This window comes from Branchiostoma belcheri, unplaced genomic scaffold (genome assembly GCF_001625305.1).
Source record: "Branchiostoma belcheri isolate BF01 breed outbred unplaced genomic scaffold, Haploidv18h27 scaffold224, whole genome shotgun sequence".
In the NCBI taxonomy this organism is placed as follows: Eukaryota; Metazoa; Chordata; class Leptocardii; order Amphioxiformes; family Branchiostomatidae; genus Branchiostoma; species Branchiostoma belcheri.
This window is the reverse complement of record NW_017803758.1, coordinates 43,744-66,803: the sequence shown is the minus strand read 5'-3', so window position 1 is coordinate 66,803 and position 23,060 is coordinate 43,744. Positions and strand designations below refer to the sequence as shown.

Below are 23,060 nucleotides of genomic sequence, written 5' to 3'. Positions count from 1 at the left end.
TAACAATATACATTGTACTAGAACATTGCCGTTCGGACGTTGCGCAGACACTAACGTCCCTGTTTGAACGCCTGAACACATACATAGTATTACCTATATTCCTACATACATATTTCTTAAAGTTTCCATTTTGTCCAATTTCACACTTTCTGTAAACTGGGCATGTTTAATATCTGTAACAAACCTTCCCAACTGAAAACAGGTGGCAACCTTCCAGTCCTTCCACAGCCTTAGTCTGTATGGTGGGTACAGACACACTCGCCTGGGCCACCTTAGTCCGAAGGTGTTTCAAGTCCACATGGTACAGGAACCGATCAGTCCCTGAATATGTCAACACAACAGAACCCTTTAACCACCAGAGGTGTCTTCTGATTCTCTTAGTTTAAAATGAACCACACGGAAAGCAGGACTTTACGTATACATTTACCTGGTGCAGGTAAATGTTGCACCTGAATGTTGATATTAATATTATGCAAATGAGATTTTATTTGCATAATTACTACGAAAATGTGATAAAACTATAATAGTGGTAATTGCAGCATTTGTAATTTGAGAACAGTTGAATATCAATTAACATAAATCAAGCAAATCAGGGCATCATTTGCATAACAGATGAGAAAATGCTGCTGCAGCAACAATCTCCTTTGTTAAATCAAGAAATATATAGAGCTATTATATCAATTTATGGTATCAACTCAAACTGTACAACGACTCACTGCAGAAATCGGCATGAACTGTGTATATATTGTAAATAATTCTTGTATGTGTCTTTGTATATGTTTTTTTAGTAGATGTGTTGTGTGAAATATTTCAATGAGGGCAATGTGAAAATTTGTACCCAATTCAGAGGGGGTGCTTTTTGTACTCCCCCCTGCTGATGTACATTTTTTGAGTGGAAAATAATAAAGATAATAAATCACATTTTTATGTATTTTATATGTGAAATTCCTATCCTTTGGTCACATCTCATTTCCTCATTAACAAGAGTTCCACGACCTCATATCTTCCCAAATGATATCAACCCTTCCAGTGGACGATATATACCGGTAGTACATTTTTACTCATTGATTTTGCAAATAAGAGCCTTGTTTACATATATTATATCAGTTGCTCATATTCTCCACCCAATGACAGCCTTATCTTAGCAAAAAAGGCTATAATTATTATATTCTAGCACTTCCTCATATTGGCAAATGAGGCTATGATTTGAATAAATTATGTTTATTGGTGTTCACCTTCACCAAACTTCCAAAAGCACCCAACAGTTAATACTATGGAATTATAGCAATTTTCCATTAATTACGCAAGTCTTGTCTCATTTACATCATCTATATCTTCAGGTGTTTCTCTCCTTCTCAATTACATTTGTCATAAGTGTTTCATAGTCCTATTATCGAACTAAACAGATTTATAGAATTACATTTTAGTTATGCAAATTAGCTCCTGATTTGCATAATTGTCATCTAATTATATCAAGCATCACTTCAGCTACCTACACATACATACCAAAAATTACGACAATTCGTCAACCACATTTTTAGTTATCCTCCTTCGAACAATTTTTAACAAATGCCCCTGCAGTTCCTAAACAAGCCACTAGGGGCCCAAACTCATGACACTTATTCACTAGCTATTCCAAAAGAGCTACCAAACACCCAATATTAGTGACTCTAGCTTGTCCAGAACGCAAGATACATGTCCAGTTCATGGATGCGTTCGAACTAACCGTGAAAGGGAAGGCTATAGTTCTCGTGCCGGCCTATGTGCGAGCTAGTTTGACCCTGATCCGACTGTAACAACTCATGATGCTTGTCACGCGAACTACACACCTTTCCAACAAAAGCAGTGCATTAGTGCATGATTGTCAGGCGTCCTCTTTAGTACGTACACCAAGGAGATTTGATAAAAACCCCTCGCAAACCTCCTTGCGTAGACCAAGTACAAATTTTGTTCAGAAACAAAGCAACATCGATTTCACCAAAACCTTGGTGGCCTATCAACCGTGATTACAGCGGCCTTATGTCACTCTCAAGTTACCGTTTTAACCTTAAAAGGTACAGATACACTGTACGACTTCACAAATAACCACACCTAGTACCTGCCCTATTCTGCATACAGTATGTACAAATGTAGGTGGCATTTTGTACCCTAGAAGGCGAGGTAGTGAAGGAATACCTGCTATCATCAGCATCAAGTCTATCTCCTGTAGCAGCAGCATCTGGAAAACACTCCCCACTCCTCCAATCTGAGTCAAGCTGTTCTTCTTAGGGACAGGAAGAGTTGTGGCAAACAGGCCCTCTTCACAGCCTAACAGCAATGTCTAGCAGTGTTAGGGGAAATCAAAGTCACATCAAATCACATCATTGAACTTTTTGTTCACTTCAGAATTGACACTGTCCCTGTTCATCCTTACAGGAAAAGTACATTAATTTTTTTTTAGTACAAAAATTAGTCAAGTTAAAAACTTCATTAAAAATGTAATAACGAGTAACAGTCAAAATAGACTTCCGACAAACAAATAATTGTTGCTGGTTACTAGCTTTCAGATCATAGTCCCCAACAAAATGCAATTCAGAATAAACTTTTCTACCATATTTTGCCTTAGTATAGTAGAAGTGTTATTAGATGTTGAAGGTTTATGCATATACCGGGTAAAGATTGTTCAAAATGCATTGCATAACAAAATTCCAGAATAGAATATAAAGTAACAACCCTTCTTGTTCTAGTTATCATTGCCAACACATAGAAAATGAAGTAAGACTAGTAGGAGTAAGACTGGCCTGAGTCGTCCGTACCCTGTCATTCAGCAGCAGGCTACTGTTGATGTCTACTCTGCTGTCCCCAGTCAGCTTCATCAGGATGTTTCCTCGCAGTTTCTAAGGAAATGTATATCTTCTCTTCATTACATTCCGTAGAGGTTTGTCCAATTACTGGCTTTAGTTTTACTTTTTGTCAAATAAAATCATAATATTACATTATAATAGTCTATATTATACAACTGTATATACAGGGAACACAATGGACATACTTTACCCTGATTCCATCTATAGTGATTTATCTCTGAGATTGACCAAATATTCATTTAATATTTTAGAATATTACAACTCACATTGATACACACTATTTACTGAGTACATTAACAACATGCCAGCCAAGACAGATCAAACACATTTGCCACAATTACCTGTGAGTAACAGAATTGTCACACATACAAAAAAAATAACTTTGAAATATTAATGACATCTGTGTTCAGCTGCATAAGCAAAAATATGCACTGCCTGTTGTGATTGGAAGAGAGAAGTTGATTTTGCTGCCAACATTTTTGTTCAGGATAACAGATGTTCAAACCTCTGATATATTAAAAATTATTGAACGTATCCTCCCTTCTTCACAGTGCTGCATACCGGTTCACTCTGGACTTGGATCCGGACTTGTAAGAATGTTTAGGTTCAAGTCCAAAAAAAACCGGTTAACCTAAAAGTCAAGAACCGAGTCCGGATTTATTACCATTAAAGAACATTTCACACACCCCTTTTCTTTCCAAACCATCTAAAACCTTCCGTAGATTGCAAAATCTTATGCTGCAAAATGAAGAAAACATTGCCATCGGGCATCATCAAGTACCAGCCTCCATGTTATGTGGCCAAAGTTTCACCCAGACAACATGGCAAGGCTGCCAACATGCAATTTTGTATATGCCATGGGTTTAGGTCCAGAATTACAAATCCGTTACTGAACCTAAATCTCTGGACTTGAATCCGGACCTGAACCTAAATGTGGGTTTAGGTATGCAGCACTTACAGTTCTTCATGCATCGCACAACATGGGAGGCAGTCAAAAAGTAATCCTAGGGCTGACATGATATAAATGTACAACTCCGGACCTACATAAACTTAATTGTCCAACTATTGATGTGTGTATTAACATTCATAAACATTGTCTTTTCTGTGGTAAAAAATTATAGTTGTCATCTTTAAAGAAGGGTTCACATTTTTCTAATCTCAAAAGAAGTTAGTCTGTATAAAGTACATCATACATGTCGTCTATTAAAAGACACTCAACTGTCTTCTTTGTGGAAGTATTTCTTCTAGTCATATAAAGTAAGGGTCCAGTACCTATACTTCAGGGGGGATTTTATTTTGGACCTGGACATATCTATAGGTACAAGACAGTACATTGTTACAGAACTGATTGAGATTGACAATCCTACCTTTCCCTCTCCATCTTGCTCTATGTTGTCTGCTGACACAGCAGCCTCCAGTGCAGCTGCCCAGTGCTGCTTGTCGGGGAAGCTGAGGGCCATGAGGTGCAGAGTGCGACCTGGCCAGCAGGTGGTGCAGGGGTGGGACTCCAGCTTGATGATGTAAGGTAGATCTACAACAACAACAACAACAACAACAACATACAAACTTGGCCTGCAGTTACCATCTGCCACTAGGCCAGAGCTACATTTGTATATACATGTAGCTAAAGCCAATCTGTTTAATTACGGTCAGGGCTCGAAATATATATAGTAAGTGCACTGTGCAAAATGCACATGATTTTCAAGATTTGGACGTAAAAATATTTTGAATGTGCAATTTTGCACCTAGAAAATACCAATATTATGATTGTGCTGTGGAGGAGCATGGAGGGGAGGGGGGCGTATTACAGGAAAAGAAGCAAAAATTAGTTAATTTGAGATAGAGATACAACAATGTAGTTACTATACCATCATATTCTTACCTTGGGGTTGTATTTACAGCAGGATGTAGCTTTAACCCCGCCATGAAAGTATAACAAAGAAGGCCCTAAGAGCGCTGTTTAGTATCAGATCCAGCCTATTTTTCAAAAGCAGTATGTTTTACTTTAGATATCATGCACAATATGCAAAATAAAAATAATTTTAGTGCTTTCAGACTGTTGGTATATTTTCTTTTTGTGCAGTATAAGATGTTTTTAATTTTGGGAAGGGAAGGAAGCTGTATGCTGTGGCAGGCTAAGAAGGTTAACGCTCAGTAAAACAGTTGCAAACCGACTAAATACAATTTTCCACTTAAATTTTCAAATTGCACCTAAAAGTTTTGCCAATGAGCAACTTTGCACATACCCGAAAAAAGTATTTCGAGCCCTAATGGTTGAAACAATGTACAATGTGTCCACACAGACAAAAACACATATTCGGGGTGTCAAATTTTAATGTTTTGAATCACTGAGAAACCTAATAAAACTACTGCAAATATGTAAAGATTTACAGTATATGGGACACAAAATGTGACACCCACTTTAACTATGGCCCTATTAAAGAACTACTAGTTATACATGTACATGTATAACTAACAATTTTTTTTAATTAGACTGTTTTCAAGCATGAAAACAGAGTCTGTGAAGCTGTGAGGTTGTTCTGAACTTCTGTGGGAATCTAACAGCTGCTCTTTGAAGAGCACATAACCACCTCTATATGTATGTACATCACTACGATATAAGAATTAGTAAGAAAGTTGATATGTCTGATATCTATAATCAGGCAGACCTGTCTTGGCAGTGTTGATGAGTTCAGCTGCTGTCACAGCACTGTGGATGGAAATGGTACGGTCCTCAGGGCACAGGTCAAACTCATCACACAGGGTACGGTCAACTGGAAACCAGAATTACATCACACTGTAAATACTGTGCATACTTTGTACACATGTAGTTGTAGAGTGTGAAGATGATTTTGCACACCTTGGTAAATATTGTCTTTACTGCCTTTGAGCAGTCCCAACTCACGGCGGTCGCGTTGGCCAGGTGGTCACCTTGGACAGATCGCTTAATGCTTGCTTCAATAGGGAAAATTTTTGTGATGGGGAAAAAACGGTCACCATAGCCAGGTGGCCAGCTTTAAGAGGTGGTCACCTTTATTGAGGGTTTATTGAGGGAAAACTCTCCTTTAGCTGCCCACCTGAAGGTGGCAGCTATTCTTCCAGGAGAGGGTACATACATGTACATGACATAACAACACATCCCGTACAATTACATATACATTTACATTACATAGTATTTTAAAAGAAAACAAGGTTTGACTGTAGTTTATTAATTACCAAGCACTCACCCTTGTTGTCCATGTCATAAATAAGGAGCTTGCAGCCTTGCAGGGTGCACCATCTCTTGTCCCAGCCCATCTTGTTGTTCCTGGGACACACAAACACACAGCTTCATCATCATAGTTTTGTTTCTTATTGTAAGTTTATTTTCATTTGCACATACATATAAAGCAAAAACCATACAGGTCTGGAGTAAATATAATAATCGAACGAAACAGGATATAAAATAATTAACCTAAACAGAATAGATGTGCTGGAGGAGACAAAAAGCCTCAGGGCTTATTCTTGCCCTCCAAACAATAAAAAGGGTAAATAAACAATAATTATACAAAAAATAGTACTGTGAGTAAACTCATTTCCCACAACAAAATTACATGGTGATATTAGAAACTTAAAGAATGAGGGAAATATTGAACAATTGGTAATTCAGTCGGCTTTATATAATTATTACCTCCGGGGAGGGAGATATCGTTCAGCAGAAGGGTACTGTAAGTTCTCGTGGTTTTCATGTTTGCAGCTGTTTTTCAAGGTGAAGTGGACAGATTAATCTGGGACTCGCTATACGATTTGTTATAATTTTTCAATATTTTAAATATGTGTTTCTGGGCATGGACATAAAACATTTTGGTGGCTTCTGGACAGCCCCCCTTTTCCCTGAAAATGGTCTTGGTTTTATGGCTTGGCTGTTGTTAAGGTATAGCTGGTTTGTTCCATTTTTACCAGGCGTCTGACTTTTTTACCGTGTCTGGTTCCGATAAAAATTAGGTTTTCAATAGAACGCAGGCGCGGGAAGGGGTCGGAGATTAGTTGTTCCAAATGTTAGACATCTGATACAACCAGGTGCAGGTAATGGCAGTGGTGAACTGCTGTATTTAACGTTATTTTAAATGGTTGCAAAATCCAACAGTAGGAAAATTTTCCTTTTTGTAATAGTGTTGTGTACCTCAAAGATGATGTGATATTTGCAACCAGCAAAGAATATCTATACAAACTATAAATATAGTATAATAACTAACAAAAGGCACAAGAATCTTCATCCTATTGAAGGCAGCTTCCTCAAACAAGAGATGAAGAAAAGTGGTAACACCGCCAGTAACACAAACCCTTCACAACTTCAATCATGCCATAACAGCAACTTCATACATAACACAACAGCAATTTTATCACAACATAGCACAAGGTTTTCACACTGACAATGTGAACACAAGGCTCGAAATACTGGTGCATGTGCACCTTACTGCACCCAACTTTAGAGCTGTGCACCCAATATTTTTCTGTGGGTGCACCAACTCAACCAGTGCACCCAAATATTTTTGAAGCGGTATTAAACTGGGCTTAAAAACAAGATAAGATTCGATGACCACAGCACCACGACTCCGTCTTCCCTAACGCACATGTTTTCCTCTCTAACAAAATCTCATTAAACCTGCTAAATCACAACCTGCATAACAACTGTATGCAAGTATTAACAGTACTATTCATTGGCGTAATTATTGCTATGTACGTCATTGAAACCAAAACGATTCGCATCTACTGGACCCCTTTAGCATGTATACCGGGAATCTCTGTGTAGTTGTGATATGTGACACTGTGTTATGTTGGTGTTACCACTTTTGTGTGACTGTTAATATCTATATTATTTTGGTTATCATTTGTACTTTCAACAGCTATTTAACGCATTGTCTAGCTACATTGTACAGATATAGAGACTTAATACTGGCTGTGTCCAGTAATGTATATAATTATGTAGATGTAGAGACACCATATCTTAAAAAAATCCTTTATAGTTATACCTACCTAAGTCTGGAGGTGTATCATGACCATAAACCAAGTTTCATTTTACAGATCTATCATAAGAAGAATTTTACAGTGGTTAACTCATAACATCAGTTTTGGAATCTTGTTTACCTTGGTACTTTCAACCATCCTTCCATTTGCAAGCTGGTGTCATCAGCTGACAGGTTCATGGTAGACATCTGCTTCTTCTTCCTGACTGACATACGAAAATGCTCCACAAACTGTGATGGGAGACCACAGGTGCTGGGAAGGCAACCTGCACACTTGGCATGGCACACAGCTTTGCATTCTGTTCAACAAAAAACAAGATGTAATGAGCATGAAAGGTAATCGAGGGTTAATGACCCACTGTGAGGTATCATGAGGCCTGGTCATTCCCTACATGTATAAGCACCGATTGAACGTTGAAGATTGAATTTCATTTTGTTATGGAATGCACTAAATATGATGATTTACGTAATAAGCTATTTACATTTCTGGAAACAAGTACAACTGATTTCAAGAGTCTAGATGCTAGAGACAGACTTGAATACACATGTATCTTTACATGTAATGCATGATTCCCACAATGCAAAAATAGGTTAATATAAAATATTAATTATATAAAAGACAGCATTGTTATTAGAAAAGATACCAAAACTCGTGATAGCTCCACTCGATTGTAACACTTACTAGTAAACAAAGTCTTGTGCTAGCCCTTATTGTTTGAGTAATTACTAGATATATTAGATTTTATTCTACATTAGATCTTATTCAACACATATATTTTACTTGTTTGTCATATATGTACTTTGCCATCCATTGTACCATAAGCAATTCTCGTGCAATAAAGTTCTTTTTGTAATAGGAACTGACCAGGTCTTATGACACCATATACACTGAGGAACAGGCAGCAGGGCTCAAAATACCCACGTGCAATGTGCAAAATGCACAAGATTTGGATGTAAAAATATTTTGAATGTGCAATTTTGCACCTGGAAAATATCGATATACCACGTTTGTGCTGTGCTCCCAGAGCAGGAGGGGAGGGGGGTGCCTACATCAATTTTGCATCCACATAGCCTAGCGGCGACCAATGGGTGACCAGCATTCCGCGCCACGCCCACTTTGCGGTCGATTCCATTCGACAATGGGGTTGAACAGCATCCTTCCTTACGGCGCGGCAGGTAGTCGGAGTTGGAAATGTCAGATAAACAATGTAAGAATTGGTGTATTTGGGGTGAAAATAATGCAAGTAACGAAGTAACGGGTTCCTTTCTCAGCACTCGGTATACAGAGTTGAGGCGGCTTCCGTCCTAGATCTCCAGTGCCGAATTTACGTCAACACTTGGTGTGTCGGCGGATTCAGCACTGGAAACTCGTAATCGGCAAATCAAACCTTGTCTTTACAAAGGGTATCGAGATGCTGCCACTCATATTTTCGAGATCATACCGCCTGGGTAACATACATGTAGTTCAATCGGGACAACAAGGTTATCGGCAGGACAGGACTGCACGGCCTCTTTTCTTACATTTTCACAGACAAAGACTTGGCCTAAGATACTGTTTTGTACGCCGCCAGCCGACGTAAGCACCAGAAGCCCAGTGCCGAAATGGTTTAACTCGGCTCGGTAGTTATTTTGCTCCAACTATTCAAAGACACAGAATTTCAGAAAACAATTTACAAATGTATCTTTTGAACAAGTTTGAGAAACATCTTTTTCAACCATATCTTGCTAAAGCGCGGGTTGTGGGTGTGGCCGAAATGCTGCCCGCCTATTGGTCCCCGCTAGGCTGGCTTGGATGGGAAATTGAGGTTCCGGAGGGGGGGTGCATTGCAGGAAAAGAAGCAAAAATTAACTTCTTGATGTGCCGTATAAAATGTCTTTAATTTCGGGAAGGGAAGGAAACTGTATTCTGTGACAGGCTATACTCAGGTTAACACTCAGTAAAACAGTTGCAAACTGACTAAATATAATTTTGCACGTAAATTTTTCAAATGGCACCTAAGATTTTTGCCTATGTGAAATTTTGCACATACATGAACTGAAAAAAAAGGATTTCAAGCCCTGGGCAGGCCATTAATGTAACAATATAGCCTATACAGACTACTCTTGTTTTCCATCTGCACTTCCTTTAACTGCATGGTCAAGGTGCTGTCCATTCAAACAAGCAAATCCAGTATGTACAATGCATCTTCTTGCCATCGGTCATTACTGGACGCCCCTAAGCCTAGTATCAAGTCCAAATCTACTTCGTGGAGATAAGGTTGAATTTTGTTGCACATTGTCTATTTGACGCACACTCCTTGCAAAGATGGTGGGCAAACTCAAAAAAATCCCTGTCTGATCTCATGCCCAGAGGCACTGTGAATCCGCAATGAATATGCACATACATGTACAGTGACATGCATGTACTCATATAGTGCACTCATACTGTGTTTGATCAATGCGGGACCGATACATTGCCTAATAGTAGTATATACATGTATAACTAATACATGACCTGTGTAACAGCATTATATATATTATATATGCAGCATAGTTTTTGCATGCACAAAAGACCAGCCAACAACTAGCTACCCCAGTGTCAGGAACACCACATACATTACTACATACATGAACAAGCATTACACTGTTTGTACAATGTATACTCACCATGGCATTTTGTGGCTTGTCTACCAAAGTGGATGGTGTCCAGACAAACTGCACACTTGGCCCCCCTCATGCTGATACCAGTGTGGAATCTATGTGGAATGTTGTGGTGCATGCGCTCCTTAGGTCTCCTAGCAGAACACTGTGGAGACTCGGGACCTGTCTGTGGAAAGGGCCGGAAAATATTTGTAAATAATTTTTCAGGTACTAGTAGTTATATTATAGGACATAAGTTCTTAGAATAACAACAAAATGTAATTTTCACATGAATGTACATGGTTCAAATACTACATTGTGCAGTTGAACCTTGTATCCATTTTGTTTGCAATTGGTGCAACCTACATATAAATGTGCCATGTGCTACTTATTTTTGCCAGGGAAGATTACATCTCTTGTTCGAATGACCTGCTCAACAACGCTGGCTATACAGTACATTTTGTATATAGGAGAATATTTGCCAGGGGAGTTTGGCCGCCTTCGGGGTTTGACTAACTTCTAAGGGAAAGAACCAACCTTCCCAGGACTGACTCCCCTGGCTAATATTACTAGTACTCTCCTTTTTGCCAAATGCGACGTTCCGTATTCCCATAGAATTAGGCCTGGTAGAGGCTAGATTTATGGCAATGAAAAGCACTTGCGTTACTATACCAAACACACAGGGCTGCAGCAGACCAGGGTTTCAACTCAGTCTGTTCTTTGTGAGGTGGAGGATTGGAAAAAAAATTAATATTAAAATAACTTTTTGTCTCTTTCCTTATTTTAATTAGGCTGCAAATGAAGTGTGGGGCATAAACGCTTTTTTTTATCTTGAAAATCAACAGTTTACATTATGCAAATAAAAATACTAACCAATAATGTCTAGTGGTGATAGCTATCCAACTGATGTATTCTTAGTTATATGGTACTTCATACTATTGTTAAATCAATGTAAAACATTGAGTCTTCCCTACCCCGGTAATATCCTACTGTGCACGTGGGTCAGTCATCCCGAGGAGAACATTTGTAGCATTATCTCATTGTGGTAAAATAAAGGTCAACCTTTTCCATACTCCTCTGACTGTGATGAGTCATTATGTTTTCCCCCAGAATACAGTAACTACATTTAGGCCACAGCAAGTAATTTTTATGGATGACATCAGCGCGCGCATTAATTTTTGCCTGATTTTGGAAAAAAAAAAGAAGAAATTTTGTTGCCTTCTGACAGTGGTCAACATGCCAAAAATGAGCAAAGATGCCTGTTGCCATGCCGGAAGGTTAATGGCAGATAACCACGAAGAGGGGAGACAAGAAAAGGCTCTGATTTAATGGTTTCTTTCTTACTCTCATCTGCCGAATAAACATACCCCCCGGAATAAACGTACCCCCCAGACAAATCTTCAAAATCAAATAAACATACCCCCGGAATAAACGTACCCCCCCGGAAAATTACCAAAATTGACAGGTAACCTGTGTCTCTTGTACTAAAATGCGCCCTTACTGATATATGCACAAATCTTTAACTGTTATTTGCAATTAGGAATTTAAATAGACCAAAAAAAAGAGCATTTAATATTTCGTATTTTGATAAGCACCACCCATGACAATAGAACATTCAGACGAATTTATGCACGCGGTGACTGCAAAAACCGGCCCGAAAATGACCCGAAAGTTTCTCGCTACAATACGTGTTTATAAACGTCTTCACGTCGATGATTTGTCAATTTTTTTCACACGAAGTTGAAAAAAATTACTGGTTTTCAAAAAATTAATAAACGTACTGTGCAAAATAAGAACGTACTGGGTGGATGTTCGGGCCCAAAAAAATAAACGTACCCGTACGTTTATTCGGCAGATGAGAGTACTTTGATGCAGTGATATGTGGTGCTGGCTGTGTATATGTGATGTTCCAATGAATTTGAGTCAAAATTTTAAATTGTAGGAACCTTGTTTTTTTTCGCCCGCTCTCATTAGATTTGGAATCTGCGGAGGATGTCATCCATAAAATTTACTTGCTGTGGCCTTAGCATAACATACCTGTGTGTTGTGAGTGTCCTTCAGGGAGCTGGGCTGCTGACTAGGAGACATGACAATAGCAGACAGAACTGTGCTGGACTGGGCCTCTGACATGGACGGTCTACTTGGCTACAAGACCCTGCTGCAAGGACATGTACATGCCAAGTAGAATTTGTGCACATTAACTGGGTGTTAATTTTGTAAAAATGCAAAGTAAATTAAGTTTATAGCTATGGCTTGTAGGTCTTGTAGGCTGCTATTTTGCAATTCCATTCTTCAACCAGTATTCTTGCAAGTATTTTTATTTTACATTGGACATGTGTGATTTTATATCCTTACAATACAGTCAATTGCAGGGCTTGAAATACAGTCAAACCTGTCCAAGACAAACACCTAATAGTATATATAGCTATGGGACCAAGGAAAAGTGGCCTTCTCAGACAAGTGCTCTTCTTATACAAAAAGTCTGATGACAAGGAAAGACAGAGAACAAGAAACCTGCAGCAAATTTTAGAGTTTCACCGATCTTACAGTAGACCGTGCCATAGATCCAAAGTGACCCAGCCTGAACCATTTTAGATTGTGCGAAGACTGTCATGCTGCCAAAATCGATGACAAACTGGCCGATTCCATCAAGACCTCTCGCTAAATGCATTATCAAAAAACATTTTCTGACACATGCTTAAACATGAAATGGCCGTCATAGGAAAGGGCCATTGAGCAAGTGGTTGGCGTAGGCAAGTCCATTAATGGGAAAAAGTCTATTGGGAAAGAATCGGGACCTAGAAAAAGCGGCAATCATGGCCAGATGGCTAAGTCTAGTAGGTTGTCGCTTCAGCAAGTTTGACTGTACTATGTATTATAGATCAAATGTCTGCAATATGTGAGTCATCTGCAAACTATGCACAAAGGGCTCCATTGGAAATCAGTCTGATTCACTGCAGGAACTCCATGATTGTGTATAAAAATTATCTGTAAATAAAATAAAATAATTCATGAAATGAAATATAAACTATATTACATGTATGTCTTTCTGCATTGCTAACCATGAGGAAAGATATAGTGTACCCACCATGAGTAGAGATGGTACTGTAGAGTTGTGCCTTCAGCTGGCTGATCTGCTGCTGCAGGTCACAGCTGTGCTGTTTCTCCTGCTGCAGTCTTTGCTGCAGTTCCTTGTACTGCAGCGGCATGGCTGCGGGCGGGGCTGCTGTATCCTTTCCCTTGTGAAACAGGCCCAGGACCTGATGGGAAGATACATGTACAACAGGACCATTCCCAACAAATTCAGCAGCTGGTTGACTAGCAAGGATCATTAAACAGACCACTTTGCTATGCGCATATGCATCTTTAAACCATGGCCTCAGTACATGTGATGTTTGCCTAGTTTAGACCACACCGACTTAATTTTGTGGATGACATCCTCTGAAGACCTCCAAACTAGTGCGCGCGGGTGAAAAAAAGAAAAATCCGGCAAAAAAAAAATGCTACTAAACCACTGGAACACAAAGCTGGTATTGTGAATTTGGCGTATTACATACATTTTGTAGCGACGTATACGACAGGCCGGCACATGCTGGCTTTTTGCGAAATTTATGAATCAACACTGTACGTATGTACTGAGTTCTTGAGTCATGGAACTTCGGTAGCCTGGGTGCCGTCCTCCAGAGTTACCACCGTCTTCGTTGTCGCTAACCACCATGGACTTAACCCGGGCCTAAAGCCAGGCCAGAGCCTCGGAAGACGTGATCTTTTTTTTTTGAGATCAGGCGAAAATCATGCGCGCGTGGATGTCATCCATAAAATTAGGGCAGTGTGGCCTTACATATGCAAAATAATCATGTCATGAATTTGCAACTTGAATTTGCAATTTGAACTTGTACAACATTATAATGGACACAGTATAAACTCTAATGTGTCAAACTGGTACAGATTCTACACATTTTTGTACGATTTAAGACTTAGTACATGTAAATAGAGGCAGCGACCAAAGTGTGCCGTATCATCTTGGCAGTATAATCAAAGCCCGTATGTATGTATGTATGTACGTATGTATGTGTGTGTGTTTGTATGTACATTAAATGTTGTATGGTCAAGTGTGTATGTATGTACAGTACATTAAATGTTGTATGGTCAACTCTCCACTGGGAGATCACCCAGAAGAAAGTCAATGTTAAGACACAAGGATGAGTACAAATCAGCCCTCCAAGACTTGTCTATTTAAGTTGGCTGGGCAAAGGAAGCCATGAACAAAAGCAAATTGAGGTCAGCTGTAAATGCTGCTCTCAGTCTGAACTATGAAAGAAATTCTTGAAAACAATATTATATATATATAATAATACTTAGTACACTTAAGTTAATAGTGAAAATCTTGTAATAAGCATGTTTTGATGCATACCTTTTTCTTCTTGCCTGTACCATCTGTCTTTGCCTGTAGAAAGTCAATCAGCTTTGTCTGCTGTGCTATGGTGGACATAGTCTTGACTGATTCATGGGAGTGGGTCATCTGCAAGATGTTTCATATAATTTAAGAAGCTTAATCTTCATTCTACACACATGCAGGGAATATATGATATCAATGTTCTTCACATTTAACCACCTGTACAAAACTTTAAACATGTAAATGGACCGTTTTTTTTAATCTAAAGCTGGGGTTAGATTTGATCCTCTACTGGAGATTTAGGATGGTTTTCAGATCTGCCTGTCACTGGTGTTCTTTATTTAAGTTCACATTACAGATAAATTGTATGGTTATAGAGGGTTCAAAATTAACTCTTTGACTATAGTCAAAGATAGGAGCACTGATAATATCGAAGCACACCACCAGAAAAAGATCATCCTAATAATATATAATTGATGTTAACTTGCAAAACTTCACACAAAAATGTTTAATTTCTATCAAGAAGACTTGAGAAAACACAAAAGTGTATTGTATCACTTATTTCTGCCGGCAGCACATTCAACATACATTGTATTTACTCATGTCAGCCTATATAGCCTTGTTCTGCAGTCCATTATCTAGGCTCAGGCCTTGAATTCTGCCTAATTTTGACAGGTGTACCTACACTGTATGTGACCATCATTTCAAATCAAGTCACAAAGCTGTTTTTCCAATTGTTTTAGTCTAAAAAAAACAAACAAGGTGAACATCACTATTCCGTATGTCCAAGGAGTATCTGAGAAACTAGAAATAAACACAGTCCTCACTAGTATGGCTTCCATCTGATTTTCCAGATCGGCCTTCTCTGTCTGTAGATGTTCTCCTCTCTCCTCGGCAGTCTCCAGTCCCTGGGTCAGCTGGAAGTTTATGGCCTTTAGTGATGTCACCTGGTCCTGTAGCTTCACATTCTGATAAAATATCAAGTTTAAATATGTTTAAAATTTAAACTTTCACTCCAACACAAAAGATTGTTCTCAAAGCTTTCTCCCCGTCACTCAAATCTTCTGCAATAGACAGAGGATACTTTTGACCAAAGTCTCACCAAACCATTGAGGAAGAATGAATGGTCAAAAGCTCTACAAATGCTGGTGAGAACTGTTGTGTTGGAATAAATGTTTTTACTTTAAGCATGTAACTAGCAACACAGATGAACTTTCATGATAAAATTTAAACATGTTATTTACTATCAGATCTGTCAACACAGAGTGTTAGAATGCACAGTAACTGTTGCAAGCTACAATTCATCAAGTACAAGCACATTGTGCAATGTGTACGCACACCAAATAACATCACAGTAACTCCATTAAGGGTGCATACTAATTTTGAGCTTCTTTTACAAATCATTCAATGAAACATACTCAGCTGAAATCTGTCAAAAATGGGAAAACACTGAAGCCTAATTCAAGTCAACTGAATTTCCATGTCCTGCAAACACTGTAAACTAAAATCCATCAACATTTTTGTTGGTATTTTAGCAAAGAGGTACTTTGTAACAATGCAAACATAATTTTGTGTATCATACATAATGCATAAGCATATTCATCATCATCTATCGGCTAACAGCCGGGACTAAGCTAGTGCAGATTTCTTTCCATACAGCCCTATCAAGCATTACATTTTCTAAGTCATCAAAGTCAATTCCAGTGTCTCTAACTAAGGTATCGGTGAATGTCAAACTTCTGGAGTGCACTCGTCCACGTGGTTTCCACATGAGTACAGATGAAACAATTTCTTGCTTGGCTCGGAAACAATGTCCAGCGAACATAACTCGACGGTGGGTGAGTTTTTGAGACAGTCTTGGGAGTCCTCCATAAATTTTTTCGAGAGTGGCATGTTGCCTCCAAGATATATTCTGTGCCCTCCGCAAGAGTTTTGTATAAGTCCCGTCCAATCGTTTTTGAAGCTGACAGGTAAGTGTCCAACTTTCTGCACCATAAAGCAGTATCGGTTCTACAAGGGTAAGAAAAACTTGGACTTTCAATTTGTTAGGGATATTAGACTTCCAGATCTTATCCAATTTGTTGCATGCTTCCCATGCTAGGGCTTTTCTAGTTTCAAAATCTTTCCTTGGGCACATAATGAAGGAACCAAGGTATTTAAAGTTTTCTACTTTTGTAATGAGTGCCCCAGACAATGATCTCAGTTCTAATGGTCCAGAAATGTTACTGATGTATTCAGTTTTTGATTCATTACAAAAAAGCCCCACAAGGGATGCAGCTTCTTCTAGGGATTGAAGCAATGTTTCTGCATTTTTAATCAGTTCAGCAACCAGCGCAAGGTCGTCTGCAAAGTCCAAATCAGTGAGATATTGGGCAGGGTGCCTTCGACTCCTGCACGGTTGGATTTCTATACCCTTGTCTTCATTTACGTCTAGCGATATTCGTAATACATAATCAAGTACAATGATAAATAAATATGGTGCTAAAGTATCACCCTGGAGAACTCCAGTAACTATCTCAAATGAACTAGTCTCACCATCAGGTGTGATCACTGAGGCTATAGTATCTCTATACAGGGCCTTAATTGCTTGTATAAAACAATATGGAATACCGTACATTGCTAGAATTTCAAACATCACATCTCTATCGATGGAATCGAATGCCTTACGGAAATCGACAAACAGTAATACAAAATCCCTATTACATCTCTTCAACTCTTCAATTATTCGCCGTATTGCAAGAATCTGTGAAATTGTTGACCTCCCTTTTCTAAAACCATTTTGGTTCCTCCTAAGAACAGGGTCTATTACAGGGGTTAGGCGATTGAGTAAAAGTTTGTTGTATATTTTTGCAGCAATAGGAGTAAGTGTAATCCCTCTATAGTTGGAGGCAGACGTTAGGTCGCCTTTTTTGGGAATGGGAACAATTCCTCCTTTTAACCAAGATGACGGTGGTCTATGATACATGAAGGTTTGGTTACACAAATACAAAAGAAGGTCCTTGAAAACTGGGTCTTTCCAAATGATGGCAGGTATATTATCTAACCCTGGGGATTTGTTGTCATGCAGAGATCTCAGAATCAACTCAAGTTCACTTGGGGTGAAGGCATCTGTTACTATGTCCAGATCTTCCGCAACGGGTGACATCTTAAGTTGCTTCGCAGATGGAGTCCTCGTAGATGAACCCAGGTAGGGTATTTGAAGTGTGCTAGCCAGTTGTCTTTCCTCTCTTCAGGAGAACCCCCCTTTAATTTGACCGTTGGTTTGGATTTCCGACCAGTTAGTTCGTTGATAGTTTTCCAGGCAGCATCATGTTGTTTCGTGACATGAAGATGAGCAATGCGACCTATCTTTTCTTGGATGACTTCTGCTTCAGCATAAGCATATTAAAGTATTATGAACAGACTATTTTATGAACAGACTATTAGAAGAACCCGTGTACATACCATGAGTGTGATAGAACATGGATGGGTTTACCTCTTCTGTAATTCTGTCATTGGTGCTCTTCTCTTGAGCAAGCTTCCTCTGTAGCCCATCATTGGTCAGCTTGATCATCGCTAACTTCTTTCAGACTCATTCAGCTGCAACAATCAATGCTTCTAGTTAGGTGAGATCTGCACCAATATGCCAGGCATTAAAGCTACTTACATCCTAAGATAAACCTCTATGTAAAAGGGAATTACAAATTGGATTACACATTAGGTCAGTGACCTATGGCAGGCAATACGTTATGTTTTACCATCAGGCTGTGTACCTGTGTTGGACGGTGTTCAGTACTAAGGACAGGTGTATTTACCTGTGTTGGACGGTGTTCAGTACTAAGGACAGGTGTGTTTACCTGTGTTGGATGGTGTTCAGTACTAAGGACAGGTGTGTTTACCTGTGTTGGATGGTGTTCAGTACTAAGGACAGGTGTTGTTTACCTGTGTTGGATGGTGTTCAGTACCAGGGTCAGGTGTGTTTACCTGTGTTGGATGGTGTTCAGTACCAGGGACAGGTGTGTTTACCTGTGTTGGATGGTGTTCAGTACCAGGGACAGGTGTGTTTACCTGTGTGTGGATGGTGTTCAGTACCAGGGTCAGGTGTGTTTACCTGTGTTGGATGGTGTTCAGTACCAGGGACAGGTGTGTTTATGGTGTTCTGTGTTGGATGGTGTTCAGTACCAGGGACAGGTGTGTTCACCTCTATGTGGATGGTGTTCAGTATCAGGGTCAGGTGTGTTTACCTGTGTGTGGATGGTGTTCAGTACCAGGGTCAGGTGTGTTTACCTGTGTTGGATGGTGTTCAGTACCAGGGACAGGTGTGTTCACCTCTATGTGGATGGTGTTCAGTATCAGGGTCAGGTGTGTTTACCTGTGTGTGGATGGTGTTCAGTACCAGGGTCAGGTGTGTTTACCTGTGTGTGGATGGTGTTCAGTACTAAGGACAGGTGTGTAACCTGTGTGTGGATGGTGTTCAGTACTAAGGACAGGTGTGTTAACCTGTGTTGGATGGTGGTCAGTACTAAGGACAGCTGTGTTAACCTGTGTGTGGATGGTGTTCAGTACCGGGGACAGCTGTGTTTACCTGTGTTGGATGGTGGTCAGTAATAAGGACAGGTGTGTTTACCTGTGCTGGATGGTGTTCAGTACCAGGGACAGGTGTGTTTACATGTATGTGGATGGTGTTCAGTACCAGGGACAGCTGTGTTTACCTCTATGTGGATGGTGTTCAGTATCAGGGTCAGGTGTGTTTACCCATGGTGTGTGTATGGGGGGGGGGCTGTTCAGTGGGTCACATTGTGTCTTTATGATTGATTTGATGACCTTACATCCTCCAAAAACTTTCTCCCCTCGCTCATCGCTGTCCTGCAGGTTTTGTTTGCAGACGCTGCAGCTGCTGCTGATGACAGGTGATGGCAGTTTCCATAGCTTCAGTCAGCCGCTCCAGCTTCTCCTCTGCACCACTTCTGTAGTCAGAATGTTAACAGACAAAGTTAGTTCTTCACTATAGTGAAACTAGTAAAAGACTAGTAAAAGACTTCTGTACAAACCGAGGACTGATTGGGAATTGTGAATTATTATGACTTCACCACCTAGTGGTGAAGTCATATTGTTTTTGCTGACATTTCTTTTTCTTCTCCTCCTCCTGCCATTTTTTAAATTGATTCAACTCCTTCATTTTTGGGCCAAATAACATAAAATTTGGCATGAAGGTACACTGGCCAAATACCCCTTTAAAAATTTTCTTGGTACAGGCTTTTATAATGGTTTTATTGTGACTTTTTGTTTGTGTTATAGGTAATGTACTGTAGCAGTGTGTTTTGCCAAGATTTGAGTGTGACCATATTTGGGCATATGGCCAATGCCCAAATATGGGCAGCAGGTGCACCCTGTTTGGTGATCTGGTCGCTGATTGGCTGTTCCATTAATTACTGTACTGCTAAATGAACACCTGTGTAGGCTTCCACATACTTATAATAGGAAAAGTTACTTTGTTTTTTTACAAGTATTAGCCACGAAAATTAAGTCTTTTTGGTTGTAAATCAGTAGAAACATGTCATATAACCTACATTTCTATAACCTTGCTATTTTGAAACCAATTTTAAAATTCTAAAACCAGATAAGTTGCTTTCCTCTATTCTTCTTGCTTATTGGCTGTTGAGATCTAATTGGGTTAACTGTATTAACATCTGCACATACATGTGTAGTCATACCATGTTGATAGTATTGAACTGCATTCAAGTGTTTTGGGGTAGAGATGTAAAACTTTCCTTCTCAAGCATTGGAATGCGGGACATAAACGCTTTTTTTAATCTTGAAAACCAACAGCATTATGCAAAAAAAAATCCTAACCAATAATGTAGGAGATAGCTATCCAACTGTTGCAGTCTTAGTTATATGTCACTTCATACTATATTTGTATCAATATAAAGCATTGATTTCCCTTGTATTTCTCCTTCTTTCCCTGCCATGTCATGAAACATGGTGAAGTCATGCTACATTTGCTCCAAAGCAGATGTCGGCCTTTCTAGTTTTGATGCTCAAAAGTGCAAGGGTTACCCTGATGTATGCACCAGGACAGGTGTGTTTACCGTGGATGGTGTTCAGTACCAGGGACAGGTGTGTTTGCCTGTGTTGGATTGGTGTTCAGTACCAGGGACAGGTGTGTTATCTGTGTTGGATGGTGTTCAGTACCAGGGACAGGTGTGTTTGCCTGTGTGTGGATGGTGTTCAGTACCAGGGACAGGTGTGTTCACCTGTGTTGGATGGTGTTCAGTACCAGGGACAGGTGTGTTAACCTGTGTGTAGTGTGTTGAGGGTGTTCAGTACCAGTGACAGGAGTGTTTACCTTTATGTGGATAAGTATGATGCACTGCCTATGCACATGTAACTGGCATCTATGCAACAGCAGAAGTTCTCACAAAGGCTCCTTGAATTTGGTACCTTGAAACTTTTTCAGTGTGGATCTCCCCCTCCATGTCCTGTAGTTTAGTCTCTACTGAAAGTGTTTTTCTCTGCAGGCTGGCCTTCAGTTGCTGCCAGCTGCGCTCCCTTTCCTCCAACTCCTCATTAAGAGACTCCAGGGCTTCTATCTGTTCTTCTAGGGTGGTGCAAGTGGTCTTCAAGACATCGATATTCTACAGAGGAAGACAGAGAAGAGTTAATTGATGGAAACTCTTGTCACTCACTCATTTATATATACTACATTGTATACACTGCATCCCGCAAGGAACAAGTTTTCTACTTTACAGATCCATGTACATGTAGAATGGTGTTTGAAAGCTGTAACCTTGACCTAAGATGTGACTGTGCAAAATGTCTGACAGAGAGGGTTAGGACGTCTGTCTTCATGTGACTCAATACGGCAGTAATTTCTTCCATTACAATCTTCTATGTATCTGTTGGGGTTGTGTGTTGTAACGGCAATGTTTCGCTCAGACCCTGGAGGTCTTTAGTTCAAATCCTGCCATGTCACCTGATCTTGTGTCCTTGGAAAGGAACTATCCTCTCTCCACCCGAGGTGTAAACAAAGTGGGTATCTGACCTCCGTAGGGGAGGCAAAAAGGCATTGGTCCAATACTGTGCCCTAGACACAGTGGATTAACAACGTGCCCTTATGACCTGAAAAAACCTTTACCTGTTATATCTGTGACACTCCTCTGGTTCATTTTTGCTTTCCATAGTTAATAGCGTCTGTGTGGTGTAGTGGATAGAGCCTTCGACTGTCAAGCAAGAAGACCCAGGTTCAATCCCCAGGGTTGGACCCAGACATGTCTGGACATGCACCCAGACGTTGTGCCCTTGGGAAAGGCACTTACAGGGTAACTGTAAAACCGGGCCCCGTCAAGACCCCGCGGGGCGCCCCGTCGGGGCCCCGTTTTTGGAGTGATCTGACAATATGCAACAAAATAAGGTGTAGACGTTTTCCGACAGCGAGCAGAAGTTTCTCAGGTAACAACTTACGAATATGACGGTAGTGTTGACAAAAACGTAAAACCTTACATGTTACATGTCATGTAGCTTGCGACGTTATTTACTTCACGTCGGCCACCCCCTCCCCCTCTGTTTTGGCGCCAGAAAATAGAATTTCTGATTCTTCTTGAAACATGTATATATTTTCCAAGGGCATTATCCTTGATATTTTCTAATGTATTTTCTGTAATAAACTACGCACATATAATAAATTACGCACCCCGGTTCGTTCAGACAGACGCGGCCACCGCGCCAGCCAGCTGAAAAATCCAGGGCAAACCCCACGTACTAGTATCTCGCTCTCTCCCATAGCTTAGTCAGCCGTCGGGGCAGCATGTTTGGCCAAGTTCTTCCACTGCTGGCGGTCCTCCGCCAGTCTGGCCATCTGGTTGGCTGTTAGACTAGTCCACTCTTTTAAGTCCGTTATCCATGACCGACGGGGACGTCCCCACGGCCGTGCGCCTTCCACCTTACCCTGGAGAACTGTATGTGACAGTGTGCCTTTGGCCCTAGACACATGTCCGAACCACTGTAACTTTTCTTCTTAACTGTGGCCAGGAAGCTGTCGAGTGGGCCTTGCAAGGTGTGAATGCGTTCCATGACCTCTTTGTTTGTAGTGTGTGATGTCCAGTGAACCCGTAGCAGTCTGCGATAACCATTTCAAACGCATTGATTCTCTTCACTATAGCTGCATTCAAAGTCCATGTCTCAGCACCATACAAGAAAATAGATAGCACAAGACAG

The 23,060-nt window shown here is 40.1% G+C and overlaps 1 protein-coding gene across 1 annotated transcript in view; it reads right to left on the bottom strand.

Annotated features, from left to right (window-relative positions):
- The window catches only part of LOC109470424 (citron Rho-interacting kinase-like), a 77,123-nt gene that overhangs the window by 12,224 nt on the left and 41,839 nt on the right, over nucleotides 1-23,060 (bottom strand). Inside the window, 17 exon segments of the mRNA XM_019769367.1 lie at nucleotides 185-321; nucleotides 2,176-2,320; nucleotides 2,796-2,876; nucleotides 4,211-4,374; nucleotides 5,513-5,617; nucleotides 6,071-6,150; nucleotides 7,971-8,148; nucleotides 10,496-10,655; nucleotides 12,506-12,613; nucleotides 13,531-13,728; nucleotides 14,883-14,990; nucleotides 15,692-15,832; nucleotides 18,340-18,428; nucleotides 18,431-18,443; nucleotides 19,673-19,720; nucleotides 19,723-19,810; nucleotides 21,288-21,481. Coding sequence (XP_019624926.1) covers nucleotides 185-321; nucleotides 2,176-2,320; nucleotides 2,796-2,876; nucleotides 4,211-4,374; nucleotides 5,513-5,617; nucleotides 6,071-6,150; nucleotides 7,971-8,148; nucleotides 10,496-10,655; nucleotides 12,506-12,613; nucleotides 13,531-13,728; nucleotides 14,883-14,990; nucleotides 15,692-15,832; nucleotides 18,340-18,428; nucleotides 18,431-18,443; nucleotides 19,673-19,720; nucleotides 19,723-19,810; nucleotides 21,288-21,481 — 2,037 coding nt within the window.